Source organism: Bos taurus, chromosome 4 (assembly GCF_002263795.3).
Source record: "Bos taurus isolate L1 Dominette 01449 registration number 42190680 breed Hereford chromosome 4, ARS-UCD2.0, whole genome shotgun sequence".
In the NCBI taxonomy this organism is placed as follows: Eukaryota; Metazoa; Chordata; class Mammalia; order Artiodactyla; family Bovidae; genus Bos; species Bos taurus.
This window is the reverse complement of record NC_037331.1, coordinates 114,019,493-114,045,707: the sequence shown is the minus strand read 5'-3', so window position 1 is coordinate 114,045,707 and position 26,215 is coordinate 114,019,493. Positions and strand designations below refer to the sequence as shown.

At 44.2% G+C, this 26,215-nt stretch overlaps 1 protein-coding gene across 2 annotated transcripts in view; it reads left to right on the top strand.

The window, feature by feature from the left end:
• The window catches only part of RHEB (Ras homolog, mTORC1 binding), a 52,804-nt gene that overhangs the window by 11,078 nt on the left and 15,511 nt on the right, over positions 1 to 26,215 (top strand). The window contains exons 2-3 of one of the 2 annotated variants that reach the window (XM_005205861.3): positions 6,033 to 6,106; positions 21,560 to 21,631. In XM_005205861.3, the coding sequence (XP_005205918.1) occupies positions 6,073 to 6,106; positions 21,560 to 21,631 (106 nt within the window). In that variant the 5' untranslated portion in view covers positions 6,033 to 6,072. 2 annotated transcript variants of the gene reach the window in all.

The window sequence follows — 26,215 nt, the reverse complement described above, 5'->3', positions numbered from 1 at the left end:
CACTCGGGCATGTTCTCATCTTTGGAAGTTTGTGTGTAGAGGGCTTACTGTGAAATAGTTTGACTTATGAGCCCCCTGAGAGTGTCTCCGGGGCCCCCCAACGTTGTACAGACTGCACTTGGAGAACCATAGTGCACGGGATCTGGCTAGACTGCTGCTCGCTCCTGTTCAGCAGGGTGCGGTGACCACAGTCTTAGCGGAGCCTTCCAGAAGAGGCCCTGCAGCATCGGAGGAGACCAGGCTGGTGAACCGGGAAGGAGCTTGGCATGCTGAGAAGGAAGGAAGTGGGGGTGGCTGGGCTTCGCGAGGTGGAAAGGGGAAGCAGGGTTGGAAAGGTAGGCAGGAGCTGGCTTTAGGGAACTGGAGGGCAGCTTTCCTGTGTGGTACGCAGTGAATTACTGAAGCCTGGGGAGAGTTAGGTGTCTAAATGCCAGTTGACTTGGCCTCTGATGGTTGTGCAATTAGGGTGAATGCTTGGTTTTCAACCTGGTACCGGTGAAGCTCCCAAAAGAGTAATAATTGCCATGGTGGCAGCACTGCCAAGACCTATATGCTAATTAGGTGGTTTTCAAGTCCAAATATCAGCAACTTTATCACACAATATGAAATGGCATCTGTGCCTGTGACCATGAAGTCAGAAAGGTGCAACATTTCCCTTAGCTTGGGCCTGGAAGAGAGCTAATAATAATAACTCTAATACTGTCCATGAGTGGATTGTACTTATTCACTTGAATAAATCAGAACTGACCTGGGACGTGATTGTGCAAGATAAAGCATTATGAAATCTTCAGTGCTCACAGTTGAGAGAACCTTTATTCTTAGTTCTAATTTATTTTGAAGTACCAAATTAAATCTTAGAGTACTCATAGTCTGTCTTAAACTGATAACTGTCAGAATGCAGACTGTTTAGTACCTTTGACATGAATTGCTGATTGATTTAGAAATATAATTTAATATCTGAAACACAAAGGTCCCAGGATGCTATTTTAGTGTTCTAATAGTTTTAAATATATATGGGGCTTCTGACAAAAGAGAGTTCCACGTGGGGCATCATAATTTGAAGTCTAAATTGGTGTTAGTTTAGAACAGAAATGCTGAAAATCTTGTGCTGTGCTTTGTAGGCAAGTGAGAGCAGGGCAGTTTAAGGATACCAACATAATTACCTCCTCTGTGTCCTTGGTTGGTCGGTGTCCTAGCCATGATAGAATTGAGCTCCCCCTTACCTACCTGCTCCCCTCCCCCGTGTTTCCTTTTGTGTTTTCATGCTTGCAGAAAGACTCCTCCAGGACTTTTGAAACAGAAATAAATATTTTAACAAGCCATGTTCCAATCCTGCTTTTTGCAAGATTCAAAGTTGAATGTTAGCTCCATGATGGCATAGTGAATAATTTGTGAAAGTGGAGATGAAAATACTGGCTTTTACAGTTCATACAGTTTTAGGACATGAAAGTGCTTTTCTTGGACTAGTATGTCTTGAGTATAAATGCATCTGGCCAGTATTTTGCCCGTTCTCAAATCTAAATCACTTTCAGAATTTATTTTAGAAGATTTTATAAATACAGGTTCTTTTTAGTCTTGTTCATGATTTAAGTGAGTGAATAAACAACGTAGCTGGCAAAATTCAACCATGGTGGCTGAATTCAAGATGGAGGAAGATTCAAAATGATCTTGCCAGACTGGATGTGTGTGCTAAGTCACTTCGGTCAGGTCTGACTCTGTGACCCCATGGACTTCAGCCTGCCAGGCTTCTCAATCCATGGGATTCTCCAGGCAAGAATACTGGAGTGGGTTGCCATTTCCTCCTCTGGGGGATCTTCCTGACCCAAGGATTGAAGCCAAATCTCTTAGGTCTCAAGCATGGCAGTCAGGTTCTTTTCCCCTGGTGCCACCTGGCTCTCCGTGGCAGGAACAGAAGTGGGAAAGCTCTGTGGGATTTCTAATCCATCTGTGCTGTGCTTAGTCGCTCAGCCATATCCAACTCTGTGCGACCCCCTGTAGCCCACCAGGCTCCTGTGTCCGTGGGGATTCTCCAGGCAAGAATACTGGAATGGGTTGCCATTTGCTTCTCCAGGAGATATTCCCAAGCCAGGGATCGAACCCACATCTCCCACGTTGCAGGCAGATTCTTTATCGTCTGAGCCACCAGGAAACAAGCCCTCTAATCCATCTGCTGATGAGAAATTAGAAGTGAGTATGACCCTGAGTACCCTCAGGAGCAGGAGCACCTCACTGCAGAGGAGAGCTGTGCAAGAGTTTAGAGCATCCCTGGGGCGGCTGCTGAAGGAAAGGTGAAGTCGTGTGTTCACATCTCAGAAGAAATCTGTGCACATCCAGGCTGAGAGACCTGGATTCATTTTCTGAGCAGTTCAGGTGACCGGTTCTCAGGTGAACCTGTGAGACCTAACATTTAGTTGTCTCAGTTCTGGTGCCCACTTCCAGTGGTGGTTCTTACACTTGAACTTCAGGAGTTTTGCCTGAGACCATGTGCACATTTTCTGAGGAAAGAGTCCAGGGTTTTATCAACTCCCCAGAGGACTTCAGTCCCCCAAAAGGTCGAACTACTGAAACGACTGGTTGACGAGGACAGTGTGTGGGTTAAGTGTACCACATGTTATTCAAATGTTCATTAAATGTTTGAGTCAACTATGTCCCTTCCATGGACCAGGCACTGTGTTCTGAGTCCCCAAGGCTGGGGAAGTCCTGACCTCTGCTGCCGGGGAACTTCAGTCTAGTGAGGGAGCCACAGCAAACAGATACATCACTGCCGCTAGTAATCATTGGCGGGTGTTCTTAAAAACATTTACTGGTATGGGATGCCTTAACCTCCAGACCACCTGATCTTCCTCTTGAGAAATTTGTATGCAGGTCAGGAAGCAACAGTTAGAACTGGACATGGAACAACAGACTGGTTCCAAATAGGAAAAGGAATACGTCAAGGCTGTATATGGTCACCCTGTTTATTTAACTTATATGCAGAGTACATCATGAGAAATGCTGGACTGGAAGAAACACAAGCTGGAATCAAGATTGCCGGGAGAAATATCAATAACCTTAGATATGCAGATGACACCACCCTTATGGCAGAAAGTGAAGAGGAACTAAAAAGCCTCTTATTGAAAGTGAAAGTGGAGAGTGAAAAAGTTGGCTTAAAGCTCAACGTTCAGAAAATGAAGATCGTGGCATCTGGTCCCATCACTTCATGGGAAATAGATGGGGAAACAGTGGAAACAGTGTCAGACTTTATTTTTGGAGGCTCCAAACTCACTGCAGATGGTGACTGCAGCCATGAAATTAAAAGACGCTTACTCCTTGGAAGGAAAGTTATGACCAACCTAGATAGCATATTCAAAAGCAGAGACATGACTTTGCCAACAAAGGTCTGTCTAGTCAAGGCCATGGTTTTTCCAGTGGTCATGTATGGATGTGAGAGTTGGACTGTGAAGAAGGCTGAGCGCCGAAGAATTGATGGTTTTGAACTGTGGTGTTGGAGAAGGCTCTTGAGAGTCCCTTGGCCTGCAAGGAGATCCAACCAGTCCATTCTGAAGGAGATCAGCCCTGGGATTTCTTTGGAAGGAATGCTGCTAAAGCTGACACTCTAGTACTTTGGCCACCTCACGTGAAGAGTTGACTCATTGGAAAAGACTCTGATGCTGGGAGGGATTGGGGGCAAGAGGAGGAAGGGACGACAGAGGATGAGATGGCTGGATGGCATCACTGACTCGATGGGCATGAGTCTGAGTGAACTCCGGGAGTTGGTGATGGACAGGGAGGCCTGGCGTGCTGTGATTCATGGGGTCGCAAAGAGTCGGACACGACTGAGCGACTGAACTGAACTGAACTGAACTGAACCTCCAGGAGGTAGCTCAGGAATAATGAGGACCTAATTGCACGGGATCAATGTAGATGTTTAAAGAACTTTTGAAGAAATAATCTGTATCAATAACCATTTATGCTGATTGATAAATAGGCTCTATTTCATGTCTCGATTCATTTTCCTAACTTTTTTGTTATTACTAGTTTTAATCAGTCTTAAGCTCCATGTGGTTGTTACAAGATTGTGTTATAATTTAGGAATTTCTCTCGTTTGCTTTTCTCCAGCTCTTTCCCACCCTGACCCCCAACCTTCTCCCCAGTTTTGGCCCCGGATCTAGCAAAATTCATTCTTCATTGTTGCCAGACATTTAATTGACTGCAGTTTTTTGGTTCTGTTCTCTTGCTTTCCAACTTGGCTTTATCTGTAAATCATTCCATATAGATGAATATCCTGTTCTTGAAATCTTCAGGGAAGCAGTTCCTGGCGTTTCATAGCAGCACTTCTTTTTCTTCTCTTTAGTTGAGTAGTCCTGACAGGTAACAAGATGATTCATTTATGTAGCTCAAATCTTCATGTTACAGAATTAAATACAAACGTATTTGTCTCCGTTTCCTCAGAGGCACATGTCTGGTAGCATGTATGCTCTGTGTGCTCAGTCGTGTCCGACGCTTTGCGACCCCAGGGACTGTCACCTGCCAGGCTCCTCTGTCCATGGGATTCTCTAGGCAAGAATCCTGGAATGGCTTGCCATTTTCTTCTCCAAGGGATCTTCCCAACCGAGGGATCAAACCCACGTCTCTTCTGTCTTCTGCATTGACAGGCAAATTCTTTAGCATCAGCTTCTCTTGACAATAGTAAGCACCAAGGAAGCGTTTAAGTGAGTAATAATTTTACGAACCAGTTTTACGTATTCTCTTTGTTGTGGTAACTGCACCTTAATTTTTTTCTCTCCTAACACCCATTTTTTTGAAAATTAGTAAGGAAGTGTGAGAAAGAATAAGGTGGTGTCAGTCCTGCTTAATTCATAGGAACAAGTGAGATAATTCACGTGAAAATGTTTTGTAAACTCCTTAACATGGTGTCTCACTTGTAGCTTCTGGTGAACAATTAAAATCTGGATTATCTGCATCACATGCCCTCACGTGACCCTGTGTGTGCTGGAGATGTGGGGATGAGTGTGCCTGTTAGACTCCAGGGAGCACTTGTACAGAACACACCGGAACTCCTTAGACATCCTTTTTAAAATGAGAATGGTGAGGTCAGGGTTTGTATTTTTCAAAAGGCTTTCTTGGTGACCTTGATATGTATACATCTCACCCTGCCCCCTCAAAAAAGCAACAATAACCAATGCTGCTATTGACAGAACTACACTTTTTTTTTCCCCACTAAAATGGGTGTGTACTTTAATAAGCATGTAATTGATATTGTGTATTGTGTGAGGAACACATTGTTAAACAAGCCTTCACACAGTTCATTGTTATTCTAGCCCTTTTAATAGCGATGATACACATACTCAGGTTGCCATCCCCATTTGCGACCCCGGCTGATTCTGCAGTCTTTCTCTGCTGTTTGCAGACCTGGTCCCCTTATCCCTGCCCTTCTGTCAGTGGCTCCCAGAGAAGCCCCTTCCTGGTACTTCACGGCTTGGCCCTGCAGCATTCGTGGCCAGCAGGGCACTGCAGAGATGACCATGGGCCGGTGCGAGGCTTCAAGCCGTAAGAAGTCGGCAGCTTCCAGTAGTTTTGGGGGAACACTCAGGAGAGGACACGTGGGGAGGGAGAAGGTCCAGTGCTCCCTCTGAGTCGCCCACAGCCACCACCCTCTGAGGAGCCAGCTAAGCCCAGGAGCAAATGAAATGGAAGTTGGTTTCAGCCACCAAGTTTTGAGGTGTTTGTTGTGCAGTGAGTGATAACTGAAACAGTAATTTTCTGCAGTAGTGTGTGTGTGTGTGTGTGTGTTTATTTATTGATAATTTTTCATGTGAGTTTGAGAATTTCGCTTCAGTAACTATTACTGTATATAATTTTCTTAGCCAAGTTAGTATATTAGAGATAATTATTAGAATGTTAGCTAGGATTAAATGAATATCTAGAATATGTGGTTAGATAATAAGTCCTCGATAACTGTCATTATTACATACCAGATATTCAACATGTATTTTCATTTAATCCTCACAGCCATCTCTAAAACAGGTACTGTTATTATCTCTGTTTTACAGAGAGGAAACACCAGGAGAACTGCCTGCTGTCACTGACCTAATGGTCACCATCCTATCCTGCTCGGTGAAAAAGAGTCAGTGTATTGTCTTCCTTTGTTACACATTTTTAAAAATCAGGTTTTGTCTTTCTCTGTCTGACTTCAGTTAGCATAATATCCTCCAAGACAAATACTCTATGATGTATCACTTACATGTGGAATCTTAAAAAATACAACAAAGTAGTAAGTATAACAAAAAAGAAGCCAACTCATAGATACAGAGAACAAACTGGTGGTTACCAGTGGGGAGGGAAGTGAGGGGCAAGATGGAGGTGGGCGATTAAGAGGCACAGACTAGTAGGTATAAGATGGAGAATATAGTCAGTATGGTATAGTAGCTGTAGATGGAGCATGACCTTCAAAATAGTGAATCACTGTATTATACATCTCTACCTTCTGTAATATTATACACATCAACTATACAGCAATAAAAAAAGAAGCCACATTTTGTTGAGGTTTAATTTATGTATAATAAAGTATCCATTTTAAGTGTAAAGTTAGGTGCTTTGGGCTTTGGTAGATTTGTTCACCTGTGTAAAACCACTGCTGCAGTCCGAATAAGAAACATTTTCATCATCTCCCATAGTTCCCTCATACCTCACACCACTCCCAGGCAAGCAGTGATCTGCTTTCCATTACTATCAGTTAGTTTTTCTTGTTCTGAAATTCGTTTGAATAGAATCATACAGTGAATACTCTTTGTCTGACTTCTTTCAGTGAGTGCAGGGTTTCTGAGAGCCATTCATGTGGTTACAGGAGTAAGTTTCTTCTTACTGCCAAGTCACAGTCTGCTGTGTGGACAAACCTTGATCCGTCTCTCCAGTCACCTGCTGTCTCCAGTCTCACTGCTAAGAGTAAAGCTTGGATGAGCGCTTGTTATGTCTTTGTCAACATGCAGTCATTTCTCTTCGGTGATTATCTTGGAATGAGGTTAGGGCCACATACGTGTTGAGTTTATAGTCTTCTGAGCAGCTACCAGTTTCAGCTGCTGTTTTACACGCCCGCCAGCGACAGAGGAGACCTGTCCTCATTGCCGCTCGCTGTCGTCACCTCTTTTCGCTTTGGTCATCCCGATGTGGTTTTGTCGTCAGGCCATGGAAATTTGAATTTCCCGATGACTACTGACTTTGAACATCTTCTCATACACCTCGTGGTTGTATATCTTCTTTTGTGAAACATCTGTTCAAGTGTTTTGCCTTTGTTATTGGGTTCTTTTTATTGAGTTGTATATTCTGAACAAAGTTCTTTTTCATATATATATAATATTTTCTCCTAGTCTGTGGCTTCCTTTTCATTTTCTTGTATTTCAAAGAACAGAAATTTGTAATTTTGATAAAGCCCAATTGTTCAGTTTGTTTGTTTATGGTTTAGTCATTTTTTTAATCACATAAGGAGTCTTGGCCTACCTGAAGATCATATTTTCTCATTTTCTTATGTTTACTTGTAGAAGTTTTAATAGTTTTAGCTCATAAGTGTAGGTCTATGGTTCATTTCTAGCTAATTTTTGTGCATAAGGGGAGGGTTAGAATTCTTTTTTAAACTTGAAGTACAGTTACATGCAGTAAAATTCACCTGTTTTGGTGTATGACCGTGTTAGCAAACACAGCTCTGTAACCACGTGACATGGAGCAGTTTCCTCTCAGTCCCCAGAAGGCCTGTGTGCCCCTCATAGTCCGCCCTCGCCCCCCTTGTTTGCTGTCCTGTGGTTGTGTCTTTTCCAGAATGTGCTATAAATGGAATCCATTTGAGGTTTATCCAGGTGGTGTCTGTCAGTTGTTTAATCCTCTGTTGCCGAGTTGTGTTCCTTTGTGTGAATTTCATATAGTTGTTTATCCAGTCACCTGTTGAAGGACTTGTGGTTTATTTCCACGTTGGGGCAGTTACGAGCAAAGCTGTTAATGGCTAATGCTTGCAAGTTTTCGGGTGACCTTTTTTATTTATCTTGGATAAATGCCTTAAGAATGGGGCTGTTGGGTCATCTGATAAGTGTGTGTTTTAATTTTTAAAAACTTTCTAAAGTGACGGTACCATTTTTGTATCCCCTCCAAACAGGTCAGTTGCTCCACATCCTCTCCAGTACTGGCGTTGTCAGTATTTTTTATGGTAGGCATTTTTAATTAGACATTTTAATCACTGTGATTATATTTGCTTTTTCCTAATAAAAAATGATAAGCATCTTTTCTTGAGCTTACTTCCCATTTGAACATTTTCTTTGTTAAAGTGTTCAAATCTGTTGTTCATCCGCATAATTGGGTTATTTGTTTTCTTCCTGTTAAATCTTGGGAGTTGATTGCATACCCTGATTCATGCCCTCTGTCAAATAGTATGTTTTGCACCTGTTTTCTCCAGGTCTGTGGCTTGTCTTTTCCCCTCCCTTAACAAGATGTATCGCTGACCATTTTTCATCTTGAGGAAGTCCACTATATCCTTTTTTTATTTATGGAGTGCACTTTTGAAATCTTGACTCAGAGTCACAAGGATTTTTCTCCTATGCTTGCTTCTGGAAGTTTGATAGTTTAGGTTTTACAGGTTGGTCTGTGATCCATTTTCTCATCCTAGACTTTGATATGAGATGCGGTGGGTTCTTTCTGTTTTGATATTGATACCCAGTGGCGGCAGCACACTTCTTTGGAAAAGGTTCTTCTCCCTTGAATTGCCTTGTACCTTTATCCAAAATCAGCTCGTCATTTATCTATCTGGGTTTATTTCCACGGCCTGTATTTTGTTCCATTCATCTGTGTGTTGTCTTTATGCCAGCCAGTACCACACTGAAGTTTTTGTTTACCTTACAGATTAATTTTCCCTTTTTTCCCCTTTGTCTTTGGTTTGTAATAAGTACTTACTTTGAAGCAGGTTAAAATCTGCATTTTTCATTTCTAGTCCATTTTTCAGAATTTCATCCTGATCTTCCTGGTCTTTCATCTTCTCACATCCCTCATAAGACTAGAAATTCTCCAGCTTTGTTTTGTTTTTTAAAATAGGATTAAGTGGAAAACCTTTCGTGGTTCCTTTTTTAAGAAGAAAACAACAACAACAACACTCTCCAGTCCTTTGGAGGGTGTGTGTGTACTTTTCACATGGGTGCTTTTCTCTCTATTAAGGATACAGGATCCTTGTAGGTGGCAATCAGGCGTATCGCACTGACACCTATTTTACATTGTCATAGAATCTTACTATGGTGATCGTAATTTGGGAAAAGCTTTATTGAGTTTGGAATGCTGTACTAGAAGTTAGTAATCATTTATAGGTGATTACTGTCATCACCTGTGCTTTGTCTTTGTGATTTCAAGTAGTCATCACGCGCGTGAGAGCTTAGGGCACAGCAGCGTCCTGGGGCTCACACCACACTCTGAATCCAAACCCTGGCCCTGACCCACAGCGCTGCTCCTCCTGTTTCCTGGGCTCCAGGATGCACTGGGCTTTTCAGTTACTAGTGCGCTCATCAGCCCCTGCCCCCGAGACTGCAGCTAAGAGGTGATGTTTCTCAGAGTAAGAGGAGTCCTGGAAGTGGGAAGAGATGATTACTCAGTGGTGAATGCTTTTTGCCCTGTAGATATAACCACAGTTATTCCACTATTTCCTTGAAATGTATTTTATGTGAAATAGAGAGGTATTTCAAAAGATGTTACCTAGGGTTTTTTTTAACAAGGGGTTTGTGAAAAAGAAGTTTTTTTCATAATCACTTGATCGTGTTTAACCTGTTTTTTTCCATAAGTTTTTTGTGTTTTAATTAATGTATTTATTTTGGCCGTGCTGGGTCTGCATTGCCGCAAGGGCTTTTCTCTAGTTGCAGCAAGGGCTTCCCACGCTGTGGCTTCTCTTGTTGCAGAGCGCAGGCTCTAGGCGAGCAGGTTCAGTAGTTGTGGCGCCTGGGCTTAGTTCCTCCACAGCCTGTGGGGTCTTCCTGGATCAGAGGTCAAACCTGTGTCTTCTGCATTGGCAGGAGGATTCTTTACCCCTGAGCCACCAGGGAAGCCCCTTTTTCATGTTTTTAAAAGTGGAAGTGATGCCTTGGATAATGTCTGGCAACTCTTGCATATTTTTGTTACAGCCTTTGGAGTCTTTATAAGATTAATCTCGTCTATTCCAATTGCTCTGATGGCTGTTTTTTCTTAGCAGTGAGGGTTTTGTTAGGAATTTGGGATTGCAGGTTGGTATTAGAGTTGGTCTCCTCTTACTTCCCCTGCCATCCATCTTTACCACTGCTTTCTTTGGGGTTCTTTCATGAGCCTTCATCTGGCCCCCGTCCAGGACCCTCTTGTTGAGGCTCTTGTTTGGTTCCTGGTTCAGTTCAGTTCAGTCACTCAGTCATGTCCATCTCTTTGCCACTCCATGGACTGCAGCACGCCAGGCTTTCCTGTCCTTCACCAACTCCCGGAGCTTGCTCAAACTCATGTCCGTTGCGTCAGTGATGCCATCCAACCATCTCATCCTCTGTCGTCCCCTTCTCCTCCTGCCCTCAATCTTTCCCAGCATCAGGGTCTTTTCCAATGAGTCAGCTCTTCACATCAGGTGGCCAAAGTATTGTAGTTTCAGCTTCAGCATCAGTCCTTCCAATGAATATTCAGGACTAGTTTCCTTTAGGATTGACTGGTTTGATATCCTTGCAGTCCAAGGGACTCTCAAGAGTCTTCTCCAACACCACAGTTCAAAAGCATCAATTCTTCAACACTCCGCTTTCTTTATAGTCCAGCTGTCACATCCATACATGACTACTGGAAAAAGCATAGCTTTAACTAGACGGACCTTTATCGGCAAAGTAATGTCTCTGCTTTTCTTATGCTGTCTAGGTTGGTCATAGCTTTTCTTCCAAGGAGCAAGCATCTTTTAATTTCATGGCTGCAGTCACTGTCTGCAGTAATTTTGGAGCCCAAGCAAATAAAGTCTGTCACTGGTTCCTGGTAGGGAACCTGTGACTGTGTCCTGTCCTGTCCCTTTTGCCACCCCCATCCCAAACATATAAAAAAGATGGACTCCACCGCCTCTTGCTTGGTGGGCAGCTTTCTTTTAAGTTTCTGGCTCTGGGATCTTCTGAGGATCATTCATCCTGGCATCCTGATGTAAAGACCTGAGTTCCTTGAGAAATTCTACTTCCAGGTTATGTCAGTTACGAGTGGGTGTAGAGTCAAGTGATAAGTAATGTTTCTTAAAACAGAGAAGACTCCTATCACTTTAAAATTCAAATTTAGCAAATAGAAGAGGAGTGATCTGAGTGATCTTCAAAAGAAGATACTTAAATTTTTACTTCTAACAGCAGTAATATTGTAATCAGTTAGGATGCTTTTGACTGCAAAGTAATTTACCTTGTGCTGGCTTAGTAAGAAAAGGGTGCCTGTTCATACTAGGTCACTTCAGTTGTATCTGACTCTTTGCGACCCCGTAGACTGTAGCCTGGTAATCCGTTAGGCTCCTCTGTCCATGGGATTTTCCAGGGAAGAATACTGGGGTGGGTTGCTATGCCCTCCTCCAGGGTTTCTTCCTGATCCAGGGATCGAACCTGTATCACTTATGTCCCTGCCGTAATGGGTGGGTTCTTCACCACTAGCGCCACCTGGAAAGTCCAAGGAAAGGGTGTTCATTCATATAAATGGAAGACTGGCGGTTGCTTGAGTAAGTGGGCCGTCAACTCAAGAATGGAGTTTCTACCATCTCTTTCTGCCATCCTTAACCTTGATCCAGTGGCTCTCAAACTTGTGGCCCATTAGAATCACTCAGAGAGCTTTTAAAAATCCCCACCCCAACTGCACCTTTACTGTGCACCTGCACAATTTAATCAGAATTGCTTGGGGGTGAAGCCCCGCCAATAGTTTCTGGAATTCCCTAGGTAATTCTGGAGTGCAGCTAAATTTGAGAACCAGAGTTCTAAACTTTAGAGCTTGGTTTGGAGATCAGTATCACCAGGGAGCTTGATAGAAATGGAAAATCCCACACCCCACCCCAGATCGACTAGATTAACAATCTACACTTTAACATGGTCCCTGGGAGAACTTGTTGTTCTTCAGCATTAGGGAAACCCTCCTGATTTTCAAACTTCAAACACGCTGGAATCCCTGGAGGAGTTAGAAAAATACTGACACATGGGCCCACCCCAGGAAATTCTGATTCATAGGAGCCCTGACGTGTTACTTAGATCCTGGGTTTTGCTGTTGCATCCCGTAGGATTCAAGGCATTCATTTGTCCCGTTATTTCCTGTAAATTGGCAATTAAATCTAACAGTTGGGTTAGATTTAGGTGGTTTCTTTTTCTTTTTCCTTCCCCAACCTTCTTAAAATTGCTTCCAGGTTAAAGGTCTCTGTTTGCATCAGGAGACCAATAATATCTGGTTATTTCTCTTTTTGTGGTGTTAATAGCTGCTCCTTGTTGCTTAGATCCATTCATTCATTAATTTAAAAAATCATGGTAATTGTTGATTTTATTCTTTTGTTTACAAGGAACAGATGCATATTTTCTCTTAAGTTTACTGCATTTATTATGCTTATCTTTTTTTTTTTTTTATGTGCTTCTCACTGTTAGAACTTACATGCCAGAGAAAGGTTTCTGTCTGTCTGGTGATAGATCCCAGTGCCCACAAACGCTCCTGGAACGTGTGTGCTCTATGCTCAGTCCTGTCTGACTCTTACAGCCCGCCTAGAGCTGCTTAATAGATAGCTGAGTAGATTGATGAATTAACCCATAGTCAGGGCTTTGAAAACTTGGGCTTCAGAATAGAACGAAATGTTATCAAGCTTGACAGCGTAGAAAATACAACTGTTTGGACGCAGAACTGGGAGGGAAAAAGGTGCTTGGACAGGTTGAGGGGCGCATCTGTCTCTAACTCATGAAGCTGGAAATCAAGGTTTCAGTGCCAGTTGCTGTAGTCGGTCACTCAGTTGTGTCCGACTCTTTGCGACCCCTGTGGACTGCAGCACGCCAGGCTCTTCTGTCCACTATCTCCCGGAGTTTACTCAAACTCATGTCCATTGAGTCGGTGATGTCATCCAACCATCTCATCCTCTGTCGCCCCCTTCTCCTTCCACCTTCGATCTTTCCCAGCATCAGAGTCTTTTCCCAGTGATTCGGCTCTTCACATCAGGTGGCCAAAGTGTTGGAGCTTCACCTTCAGCGTCAATCCTTCCAGTGAATATTCAGGGTTGATTTCCTTTAGGATTGACTGGTTTGCTCTCCTTTCAGTCCAACGGATCCTCAGGAGTCTTCTCCAGCACCACAGTATGGAAGCTGGGGTAGTGTCACCATTTAGCTCTGGGGAGTGGGCGGGAAGAACAGAGCACCTGCAGCTGGGTGGCCCTGCAGAGATAGACATCCAGAAGTCCCAGCGTGGCTCAGGCCAGGGGGTTCTTGGAATTGTTCTGAGTTGCAGGCTTCACTGTTCCTTGATTTCTTTTGTAAAATGAAAGTGCTGCTTCTCTTCCTTCATTGCTTCCATAGCAATTAACCTTTGTTTTCCTGACTTTTAACTAAAAGCTCCTGACACCAGAGGCTATACACTTTTTGTCAGGTATTGTGGACATAGAGGTCACACGTGTGCCCACGGTTGCGTTTTCCTTGGGTTAGTGGGTAGACCTTTAAGTCACAGATCCGCTTGTGTCTCGCGCAGTCATCTCTGGTCCAGCAGGCAGCACCCGACAGCTGCAGCGCCCAGCCAAGGCTCCAACCCTGAGAACAGAAGGGGAGCGTAAGTTAGAATATACTGCCTGAGATTTTTAAACAGACTTAATAAGTATTTCAGAGGTGTGTGAAAAACCAGATGGATTGGAGCAAACCAGGGAGAAACGAAGAGTGAGTTCAGAAGTGTCTCAGGAGGACGGTGGGGAGGAGGCCAGGAGAGGGTGGGATCTGGAGCCAGGGGCTGGAACTGCACTGTGAAGAGGAGGGTGTGCTGAGCGCACACCTTAGCCTTGAGGGGATGGTGTGAAGAGGGCTGGGCAGAGGGTGAATGGAAGACCCGGGGTCACGGCTGTGACCTTTAAGGTTCAGCTCCAGCTGGTAATCAGGGCTGTATCCTAGTTCCCGCAGTATGTGTGTGCTTTAAATGCTTCTGATCTGAGCTGCTGGAAGGAACTGGAGGATTTGGGAAGACCCTTCAGGTTGCAGGAGGTAGTTGATTGGGAATGGTCAGATTTGAACTTGTTGCCTGGGGGGTTGGGTATTAAACTTCAGGGTGCAGCAAATAAGTTGGGGGGGGGTGTTGTTAATATTCCCATCTGGGGCGAGAGGCCTTAACTTCCTGGTGGTCCCTGGTGAAGAATCCACCTTCCATTGCAGGGGATTCGGGTCTGATCTCTAGTCGGGGAGCTAAGGCTGCACATGGCGCGGGGCAGCTAAGCCCCCGAGGCCACAACCAGGATTCCACTTGCAGCAATCTGATGCAGCTAAAAATAAATATATTAAAAAATATAGACTCCTATCCAGGAGGTTTGGATGAGCATAAGAATTTGCATTTGTAATAAATTGTGAAGCTGCCAGAACCACACTTGACTGCTTTGCTAGGGAAGGGACACCCCCAGAAAGGATTCCTAAAGAGGGGACTGGGGGAGGTGGGCACAACTGGAGACTGTTGCCGGCCTACACAGCTGCAGCTGAGCTCAACAGGCTCAGGAAAAGGCCAAAGACTAGATTGAGATCAGAGGATTTATCAGCAAGCCCAGAGAGAGGAAATCGGCGGGTTCTGATAAAAGAGCATTGCATCGTAGTGCATAGTGATTTATCTTGGGACTTAAACCATAGGGAAGGAGGTGAGCCGTGGTAGAGATTGGAGATTCAAGAGAATCAGAGAGTCATGTGCCTCTAACTTTTTTGGCTTCAACCTGTAGTAAGAAACACATTTTATCCCAGTCATAAGCGTTTATGCAACTGTTAGTTTCTTGGCGACTTTATTATTTGCAGTCCACTCTGGTGTGCCTGTTTCTTTAAAAACAGCGCTGGTCATAGCTCTGTTGAGTATATTGATTTCATGATCTAGTGGGGTTATGACCCCTAGTTGGACAACATCGCTTCCAGAGATGGGCTGGATTAGGTGATGGGAGTCAGAAGGTGAGGGCGCTGGGAAGTGCAGATGTTGGAGGTGAGGGCGCTGGGAAGTGCAGATGTTGGAGGTGGAGTTATCTGGGTGTTTCGTGATTTGGAGACGGTTGTTGGTAGCAGGACCAGTGAGTTTGGACAGACCGTATGCAGGGTCATCAGAGTCCTGTATGGGAAGGTTAAGGACTCGGGGAAAATGAAAGCAGTTCTTGGCATGGGTTGTGTCCCAGATCCATGACTTTGGTCCTGATGGACCCTTCTTCCCAAGGACTTGACAGCCTAGCAGATTGAAACCTACTCCTCCTCATTTTATCCCTGTGATCTCGTGACTGCTGTTCCAGAGGATGCTCTTTAGGGTCAGGGAAGGGATAGGAAGTGATACATAAGTGTTTTCCTTTTTGGAGAATAAACATGAAAAGTCATTCAAAATTAATCTGAAAGCTACTAAAACGTTTGTATAAATAGTACACATTTTGTAAGAGTCATGAAGTGCGAGACTCAGTTAACAACCTTGAAGGTTTATCTTCTGTTGTGAAAATACTGGGTGAAAAAACAGTATGCTGAGTCACCGTCGCAAAATACATACAAATAAGGCAAGGCTGTTTTTGATCTGGTAAAAAAGTTCAGAAGAAGCTTTTTAAAAATAATTTGTATGATTTTTAAAAACCGAGGTGGTTCTTAGTTTGGAGGAAACTATTTGGAAGATCGTTGTGGGGTACTGAAATACGTTATTTTCAAACCTCTTAAAGATAGCACTGTTATAAAATGATGATTTATGTCTCTGTATTGGTAAACCCTCATCTGGGCACGCGCTGCTTTTCCTTTTCTCTCAGATCACGCCTGTATTGTTTTCATACAACGTTTCTCCAAACAGTTGATCTGGAGTTGAGATTCTCTTCAGATTTAAAACTTAATGCACCTTCTGAGAGCATGACCATTGTTGAACCGTCTTCAGGAAATAACTAGTGTTTCAGAATCCAAATTGGATTAGGACAAAAGCCAAAGTAAATGTGTGAGCTTATTATGGGGGGAAACTTTGAAAGGTGATCAAGTAAAGAACATAATTTGCTGTAGATTAGCAGAGTCTCTTGCAGCTGCTGCAAGCAGACTGCTTGTGAACTTGGCCAGGGAGCTGAATGGCCGGTTTGGAGGAGGAGGTTGGTGAGGGCACCTCTCAGACCCAGGAGTGATTAGCAGCAGGACTGAGAGCACTGTGAGCACTGGGATTTGCTTGCTGGGAATGGTTTCCGTTTAGTGCTGACTTGTAAAGATCTGAGCCCTGGTTAGCTTATAGTTCTACTTCTGAATGGAAACAGTAGACCACTGTGTCAGGTCTGCAAATAGAACCTTCCTGTTCCTTCTTAATTTAAGTATTTGATGATGTCCCCTTAGGGGAGAGTCCCAGGATGAAAGACCCCAGGAGACCCAGCTTTTCCTCAGTCCCGCTTCTGCTCTTGAATAATCCCCTTTTCCAGCGACCATTCTGAGTGGAGTCTAGCTTGCTCCCCAGGGAGCTGGGGTTTCAACTCTCGTGTCCCAGTTACTCCCGAAAAGGAGAGCTTGCCGCCAGCCTGCCTGTGACCGGCGCTGAACTACGTTGTCTGCTTTTGTCAGAATAATTACTGTGTTTTCCAGTTAAATGTTCATTTAAAGCCTGTCAGGTAATGTATGCCCTTTACAAAGATATGAATAGGGAGCTTTCATTGGATGTGTGCCTGTAAGTACGTTTTTCAGTGTGGTCTACTGTTTATCTATACTTGTGATTTTGCACTTTATCTCACGCTGTCTTGTTTACTGTGTGTAAAAGACGTGAAGAAGTGTTAGTCGCTCAGTCGTGTCCAGCTCTTTGCGACCCCATGGACCGTAGGCCATCAGGCTCCTCTGTCCCTGGGATTCTCCAGGCAAGAATCCTGGAGTGGGTTGCCATTTCCTTCTCCAGGGACTCTTCCCAACCCAGGGACTGAAACCGGGTCTCCTACATCGCAGGCAAATTCTTTACTGTGTGACCCACCAGGGAAGCCCTGACTGTGTGTAACTTCTTTCAGTTTGGTCGTCATTTCGGAGATTGACTCAATAATTTATGAGGCTGTTCCCCCCAACCCCCCACCCCTGCAAGTAAGGGTGTTGAGACTTATCTGGTATCGACACATTATGGTTTGTTACTATCTAATCCAGTGTTTCCCACTGATTTCCCTCTTTGGGGAAGCTTAACATGTATAGCATAGCATACCTTCTTTCTTTCACTTGTTTTAATCTAATTCTACTTTGAAAAAGTTATAAAAATCATTTTTAATTCCTTTTTTAAAAATTGTTCAAAACTTTTCAGCCTTGCTAACTTATAAAAGAGGTGTTTGTTTGTTTGTTTTTCTTCTTGCTGCTTTCATTGCATAAATGAGTTTTGTTATATTTTGAGCTAAATGTTCCTTAAGGGGCTAGTATCTCACCTAACCTAGGCCAGGTGTTACCATCTCCTCATCAAAATTTTCTCAAAGTCAAAACACTTCCTCCATGGACATACTCTTTCCTCTTAAAATACACAGTCACAAATGAGCTATGGCCGGGTTGTGTGTGTCCCTTTAGGAAGAACAAAGCCAGAGAAAAACCAAACATAGAGAAACGCAGGGCAGTGGGCACACAGCGCGGTACCAGTGCAGCATGGTCTCTTTAGACCACAGTGCGCCTGAAGTGTGTGGCGTTGCCGGACGACCGCTACAACTCCGTGTCACAGGCAGGCCGGCGCTCGGACGCCGACACAGACGAGACACCTGTTTCTTACTAGGTTGCTGCAAACATAATTGCCATTTCGGATCGTGAATTTTAAATCATTATAACTAGGCTCAAACATGTCTTCAGTAATCAAAATGGGAACCATTACAGTCAACACATTTTTGCCAATGAAAGCTAAGTTTGTTCATTCCTGTGGTGTGAAAACCTGTTCTCCAGGATTCGATGAACTCATGGAAAGCATTTTCTGCCTCCTGTTGGTTATGGAAGCGTTTTCCCTGCAAAAAGTTGTCAAGATGCTTGAAGAAGTAGTAGTCGGTTGGCGAGAGGTCAGGTGAATATGGCAGATGAGGCAAAACCCAATTTGTTCAACTTTTTGAGGTGTTTGGTTGTGCAGTCGGGCGTCATCGTGGAGAATAATTGGGCCCTTTCTGTTGACCGGTGCCGGCCACAGGCCTTGCAGCTTTCAGTGCCTCTCGTCGATCTGCTGAGCGTACTTCTCAGATGTAATGGTTTCTCCGGGATTCAGAAAGCTTAGTGGACCAGACGGGCAGCAGACCACCAGACAGTGACCATGACCTTTGTTGGTGCAAGTTTGGCTTTGGGACATGCTTTGGAACTTCTGGTCCGACCACTGAGCTGGTCACTGCCAGTTGTATAAAATCCACTTTTCATCACACATCACAACCCAATAGAGAAATGGCTCGTTGTTGTTGCGTAGACTTAACACTTTAAAATGACAGTTTTTTGAATTTCAGTCTGCTTGTGTGGCACCCGTTTACTGAGCTTTTTCACCTTTCCAATTTGTTTCGAATGCCAAACGACCATAGAATGGTCAACATTGAGTTCTTCAGAAATTTCCCATGTAGTTGTAAGAGGATCAGTTTCAGTGATTGCTCCGCATTGGTCCTTGTCACCTTCCGATTGCTGGCGACTGTGCTCCTCATCTTGCAGGCTCTCGTCCCCTTTGCGAAACTCCTTGAACCACCACTGCACTGTACATTCATTAGCAGTTCTTAGGCCACATGCATTGTTGATGGCGCAAGTTGTCGCCGTTGCTTTATGACCCATTTTCAACTAGAATAAGAAACTGCTTGAACTTGCTTTTTGTCTAACATCATTTCCCTAGTCTAAAATAAATATGAAATAAACAGCACATAATAAGGCATTAGTAAAAAAGCATAAAGCAAGAAACACATTAAAATGATGTATAACATAACCGTGTTTATTTATTCCAATATCAAATGGAAAATTCGAGCAGCGCAAAACCGCAATTACTTTTGGACCAACCCGATAATTTCTGTTGACCTGTTTCCTAGTCATGTATGTAAATTGACATCTTCTGTGGTCTGAGTGTGAGCGTGCCCTTCAAAGGTCTGAGCACGTGTGCTTACAGTGTGTCAGGCACTGCGCTTGTCTTGGTAGACTGATGAGTGAAAGAAGATCCTTTCAGACAACTTTTAAGCATGAAAAAGAAAGAAAACAAGACTGCTATGGGAGAGTGACTGGCAGGGGGTGGGTGCACCTCTGGTTGGGTAGTCTTAGAGAGGGATGTTTGAACTCCAGCCAGAATAACAATAAAAGTGTGTACATTCAGAGATGGGGGTGGGCAGCTGGGACAAAGGCATGAAGGCGGCAGGAACTTGGTGAACATGGAAGGATCTGACTGGAGCTTGGGGATGGGGGTGGATATGAAGATGGAAGGATACGACCAACTTCCCCAGTGGCTCAGATAGAGAGCGTCTGCCTGAACCGCAGGAGACCCAGGTTCCATCCCTGGGTTGGAAAGATCCCCTGGAGAAGGAAATGCCAACCCACTCCAGGGCTCTTGCCTGGAAAATCCCATAGATGGAGGAGACTGGTAGGCTACAGTCCACAGGGTCGCAAAGAGTCAGATACGACTAAGCGACTTCACTCACTTGGGGGTGGGGATGGGCACAGCAGATGAGGTAGGGATCCCTGGTGGGCAGAGCCTGGGACCGTGGGCTGTGGTTTGGAGGTGGGGCTTATTCTGATGGCAGTGAGGGTTTTAAGTGGGGCAGTAACATTTAATTATCAGAAGCTCTTGTAGACTGCTTTGTAGAAAACAATTTCAGTTTTTAGGCATCCTAAAGATGCTCTGAATTGTGCTTACTGCACACGCATCCAGAGAGGCCTGCCAGCTTGGGGCTTTTCTCGTCATCTCCCACAGCCCCGACTTTGAAGCGCGTGTGTTTATTAATTGGAGTGTGTGGGGACTGCCTTTGGTGTGAAAGTTTGAGCCACACCTCTCTGTGGTCTGGAGGGAGGTGGGCACCACAAGTGTGAAACTAGTCTTATCAGACTTCTCTCCTTGGCCCTCCCTGCATGTCCTTTGAGGTGGAAGTTCCATGAGATTCAGCAGGCCCGTAAGATGGGTGTTTAATAATGCTCTAAGAATGTGAGAGAAGGAAGAGTTTGGGGTGAAATTAGGGAGGGACCACTTCCTGTTTCCTGCCGATAAAATCAGTCTGCCCTCCATATTCGCAGGTTCTACATCCAGGGGTTCAGCCAACCTCGGATGGAAAATATTGGGTTGGGGGATGAATTCCAGAAAGTTCCACCAAGCAGAACTTGAATTTGTTACACACTGACAACTGTTTACATGGTGTTTATTTTGTATTATTGGGTATTATGAGTAATCTGGAGATGTATGTTAGTTTAAGGTGTACAGCAAAGTGGTTCAGTTTTGTGTGTGTGTATATATTCTCTGTCAGATTCTTGTCCATTACAGTCTGTTACAGGTTAGTGAATATAATTCCCTGTGCTGTACAGTGGGACCTTATTGTTTATAGTTTATATCTGCTAGTCCCAAACTCCTAATAGATTCCCCACCCCCACCTTCCCCCTTTGGTAACCATAAATTTGTTTTCTGTGTCGGTGGGTCTATTTCTGGTTTGTAAGTTCATTGATACTATACCAGTTTTACATGAGGGACTTAAGAGTTTGGTGTCTGAGAGGAGTCCTGGAACCAGTCCCTTGCAGGTTCAGCTGGACAGCTACAATGTAGCCTTGCCCTCTTTCTTCACAGGGTCCCTGTTCTCAAGCCCGTCAGTAGAAATTGACCGACAGCAGAGGGGAGAGAACTGAAGGCTGGCTCTTGATTCATTAAAACAGACTTTTATCACATTTTTTCAGATATTGTGTGTTTGTATTAGTCGCTCAGTCGTGTCCAATTCTGTGCGATACCATGAACTGTAACCCACCAGGCTACTCTGTCCATGGGATTCTCTAGGCAAGAATACTGGAGTGGGTTGCCATTCCCTTCTCCAGGAGATCTTCCCGACCCAGGGATCGAACCTGGGTCTCCTGCATTGCAGGCAGATTCTTTGCCAGGGAAGCCCATTTTCAGATTATCTTCTTTAAAAATGATGCTTGATAACACTTACAACATCCATACATTAAAGAACTCAAACTAATCATGCTGTATTAACTTTATGTTCAAAAGTAATAACCAGATTTCAGGGACACCAGAGGAAATTAGCTTAGACCTTATTTAAAGGTTTGTTTACTTTTAACAAACTGTGTGATATGCTTATGGGTTAGTACTGTTTGTTAATATCACAGACATGTTTAATTCATAGTAGCTTCATTGCTTAAATTCCTATTTTATATATGGAATATATTTCCTCTTAGACTTTTTTTGGTAAAACAGTAAAATTAAAGGGTTTTTTTTTTTTTCTACCTTAATATGCCAATACATACTGAGCTGTTGCTCTCTTTTATAGGGAAATCCTCGTTGACGATTCAGTTTGTTGAAGGCCAATTTGTTGACTCCTACGATCCAACCATAGAAAATAGTAAGTATTGTTTTCAGGGATTTATAAGCTGAGAAGCCTGATTTTTGCTTATCAGCAGCCACTGTGTATTCCTGGAGGCTTTGATTGCAAAGGGTATTCAGTTAAACCTACAGATCTCCAACCGGGGGGCCCAGAAAAACTTCCACAGCTTTACCCATTTCACACGGAATGAATTTTACTTCACACTGAATGAATGATGTCCATATCCCATTATCTTGAAGTTGTTACTCATTTCCATAGGATCCAGTTCCACATTGGAACCTCCTATTAGAGATGCTGCTGTAAGAAAAGAGAGTATGCAGTCTTTTCTTTCCCCTTCTCAACGGTAGCCCTGACTAGCGATTCCAAGCTTGAAAGGATGAAAACACTCCAGCTCCTTTGTACCTTACTTTTGTAGACCCTCTAGTCCCCACAGCCCCTTCCAGCTCTAAAGAGGAGGCTGTGGAGAGAGAGCTGTTTCAGGATTGGAGCGAGCCCTTGCAGCGTTTTCTGAAAAGTTGCATCCAGAGCTCGATGGCATTTTAGGACATGTGGAGAAAAAAGCCCCCAAGACCAGAACCAGCCTCAGCCTTTACTTTGTCCAGTATCAGTCTGTGGTTTCAGAATCTTCCTGAAGGATTCTAGGCCCACGGCCCAAGCCTAGATCATGGGAACAGGGAAGAGAACCCAGAACGCTTCCATCCTGGGAAGCGGGTGTTTTGGACACTGGTCTTATTTCAGGCTGTCTTAGAACCCTAGGCAGACACTAGAACCAAGTCTTGAGGTTCTTGACACCAGGACTTAGCTAGAATCTCGCCAGAAGCTTACAGATTTAAAGCTAAGGTTGTCAAAGTCTGATTGGCATGTTAGACTGAAGCCGACTTAACAGCCAGGTTCATGACTCTTTAACAGCTGGATTTGAAGACTTCTCCTGTCAAAAAAGAGGCTCATGATGGGTTTGACAGACAATGGCCTGCATGTCACAAAGGCCTCACTGCCTTTTTGTATGGCTCATGAGCAAAGAATGATTTTTACATTTTTTAATATTTGAAAAAGTAAAAACAAGAATAATGACGGTGACATTTGAGTGTTGTGTGAAATCCAGATTTCAGGATCCATAAAGTTTTATCAGAACATGGCCCTGGCCATCTTAGCTCTACGATCACAGAGCTGTTGAGTGGCTGCCTCAGAGACCATCTGGCCTGAAGAGCCTGAAATAGTTACTGTCTGGCCCCTTTCAGACAGAGTTTGCCAGCCTCTGGCTTAAAATACTCAACTGTCCTTTGTGTCCTAGCATGCTGGTGGCAGGGAAGGAAGCCTGTAGGTTGCTGAGTTAACTGGGCAAATCTGAGTTTGAGGTAACCCCTGCCAGTCTTGGGAAGGAGGTGTCCTGACTCCATCCTGTGTTGATGTGTTTAGCTGGCATCGACTAGTATGCCAGTGTGAGGAGCAGATTCATCTGAATGCTACGTGCACAAGCGTGGTTGCCTCAACGTCAGAATAAGGACAGAATAACCCATGACCTTGCCCTTAATATTTGCTATACATAGCAATTTCGAAGTTTGTGTCCTTAAAGAGATCAGGCTCATTTGGGAATTTTATCCATAGAAGACAGTTTTCATGGCAAGTTTTGCCCTAAAATGGTTCTTCTAATTCTTTAGCTTTGTGCCATTTAAAATTGAAGAGGAAGGAAAGCCATGTTGTATATAAATACATTTTCTTTGTATGTAAGTAATGGACCTGATGAAAGTGGGACTTTCTTACCTTGATGCTGTCTCGAAACCAGAATATAATCCTACCTTGAAGGCTGTCAGCATCATCTTTAATCACATTGTTAATATTTTCCTAACACTTAGTATTCAGTAATGAAGATTTTTTTTGGCAAGATCAGAAATGATTGTCAGAGTATGAGTCCCTTTAAAGTTCATGAGGTGGGACCTCCCTGGTGGTCCAGTGGCTAAGAGTTCTCCTGCCAGCAGAGGGGACAGAGGTTCGACCCCTGGTCCTGGAAGATTTCACTTACCGCAGAGCAATTGCTGAGCCCTTGCTCCAGAGCCCATGCTCCGCAACAAAGGAAGCCCAAGCACTGCAGCCAGAGAGGAGCTCCTGCTCACCACATCTAGAGAAAGCCCATGCAGCAGTGAAGACCCAGCCCAGCCGGAAACAAATAATAAAAAAAATTTTTTTTAATTTATGAGGCATATACAGATATCACTTTCCATATATGAGGCTTCTGACCAACTAATACAGTGAGAAACCCTCCACCCTTCCCCCCACAATGTAGCGGGAAAAAATTGCTCAGAGAAAACAAGGAACGAGCAAGGAAATGGTTGTCATAAACTTGTTAGTAGCATCATAAATGAATGTGTGGTTTTATGGTTTTGAAAAACAGTACTCTAAATCTGGGAACCGCTACACCTGACTTTATAATCTAGTCCAAGTTGTTGCTAGCAGACATTCACTAGTAACACATCTCTGAAGTATCACTGCAGAAGCAAAAATTCTGGGACTCGGTCATCTTTTAACAGGGGTTTAAGAGAATAGCATCAATAAAACCATGGTAATATTTTCTAGTTTGAGGAAATTTCTAGACCACATACTGCTCTGCCAATGTGCTTTTTTATATACTGTAGTGTTACTTCCACAACTCAATTCAAACTAGATTGATGTAACGGTGGTGGTGGTTCAGTTGCTCAGTTGTGTCCGACTCTTTGGGACCCCGTGGCCTGCAACACACCAGACATCCGTGTCTTTCACTATCTCCTGGAGTTTGCTCAAACTCATGTCCGTTGAGTAGGTGATGCTATCCGACCATCTTGTCCTCTGTTGTTGCCTTCTTCTGCCTTCAATCTTTCCCAGCATCAGGGTCTTTTCCAAGGAGTCAGTTCTTCCCTTCAGGTGGCCAGAGTATTGGAGTTTCAGCTTCAGCATCAGTCCTTCCAGGAAATATTCAGGATTGATTTCTTTTAGAATTGACTGGTTGGCTCTCCTTGCAGTCCAAGGGACTCTCAACAGCCTTCTCCAACACCACAGTTCAAAAGCATCAATTCTTTGGCGCTCAGCTTTCTTTATGGTCCAACTCTCATATCCATACATGACTACTGGAAAAACCATAGCTTTGACTAGATGGACCTTTGTCGGCAAAGTAATGTCTCTGCTTTTAATAAGCTGTCTTGGTTGGTCATAGCTTTCCTTCCAAGGAGCAAGCATACATTAATTTCATGGCTGCTGTCACACCTCAGTTAAAGCTAAATCAATACGATGAAATCTCACAGCGGTAGTTTATAAGTTAAAGGACAGCTAGCAGCGGCTCACAGTCTCCGCCATCTGAAAGTAGTGCTGTTAGGGGATTAGTACAGCTCCTCACCGGAGGTTGGAAAATTCTCCTTAGGCGTTGTGCCGCATCACCAAGCGTTGCATGGTGGGTAACTTGTCCAGCAGACTATGAATCAGTTCTCAGCACACATTGGTAACGCAGATCTTATTTTGTGAGTACCTCATTTTAGAAATCTTTATTAATATGCTGCTTATTTGCTTATTAGATTTAACTTTAGCTCGTAAGCAGCTGTTCGTCTTGCTGGCGGCAGTTTCAGGGTTTGAGGTTGCAAATTGGAGGAATTTCTCTAGTGATAGGAAAAGGGAGGGAAAGAGGAGAGCCCAAGGACAGGGTCGCAGGGGCCGGCCGCCTTTCCCTTCTACACCGGGAGGTCGTGTCGAGTGTCTTGTCTTTCCAGGCTATGGAACCCACAGTGCCTCTCGTTGCACTTCCCTTTTTTCTGTAGTAACAAGAAGAGGCAGTGTTCCTGCGGCAGATGGAAGGTCTTCAGTTTCATTTCACTGCTGTGTGTAGGAGGATTTACATCCTCTTCCTAGGCAATGAAATGCTAAAACGCTTATTAATATCTTGTTTCTTCTCTGTCTCTCCCCTCACTGGCCACTACGTCCCCTGTTGCTTGGTTGAATCTCATATGTCTTTCTGACCAGGCCTCGCAGTGCCCCCAGCGCTCAGACCTTTGCTCTCTGGTGACCCTGTCTCTCCCCTCAACTCAGCTGTTTTCTTTAGCTGCCCCTGTTGCCCCTTGGGTATTTCCTGGGCTTCCACACTGAACATAACTAAACCCAGCCACACCGCCCCCCAACCCCCACCGCAGCTCCTCCAGGCCTTGCCTCTGCTGATACCTGGTGACTCGGGCCTCGAGTCGCTCAGGCCACAAGCTCAGGAGTCATCCTGATCTGCAGTCTCTCAACCTGCCTCCAGTCTGTGAGAAAACCCTCTGGCTCCCCCTGTGCACTACATCCAGAATCTGCCGTTTCTCAGCCCTCCAGTTCAGGCCCCCATCCTTCCCAGATCATGATAGTCTAGATGGCGTCTCCCTGTGTCCCTCATCCATTTTCGTCCATCTCATTACTCATGGCATAGCCAGAGTGATCTTTTCTTTAAATACAGATTGCACCAGGTTACTGACTACGTCCTAGTGTGTTCATTACTTTGCCCCTCTCCCCACCCCCTACCCTCACTGTTCTCGCAGTCTCAGTGGCTTAGTCTTTCTCACTTTTCCTTGACTTTCTTACTTTTTAACTTGCAGTTTCAGCTCTGCCTGGATG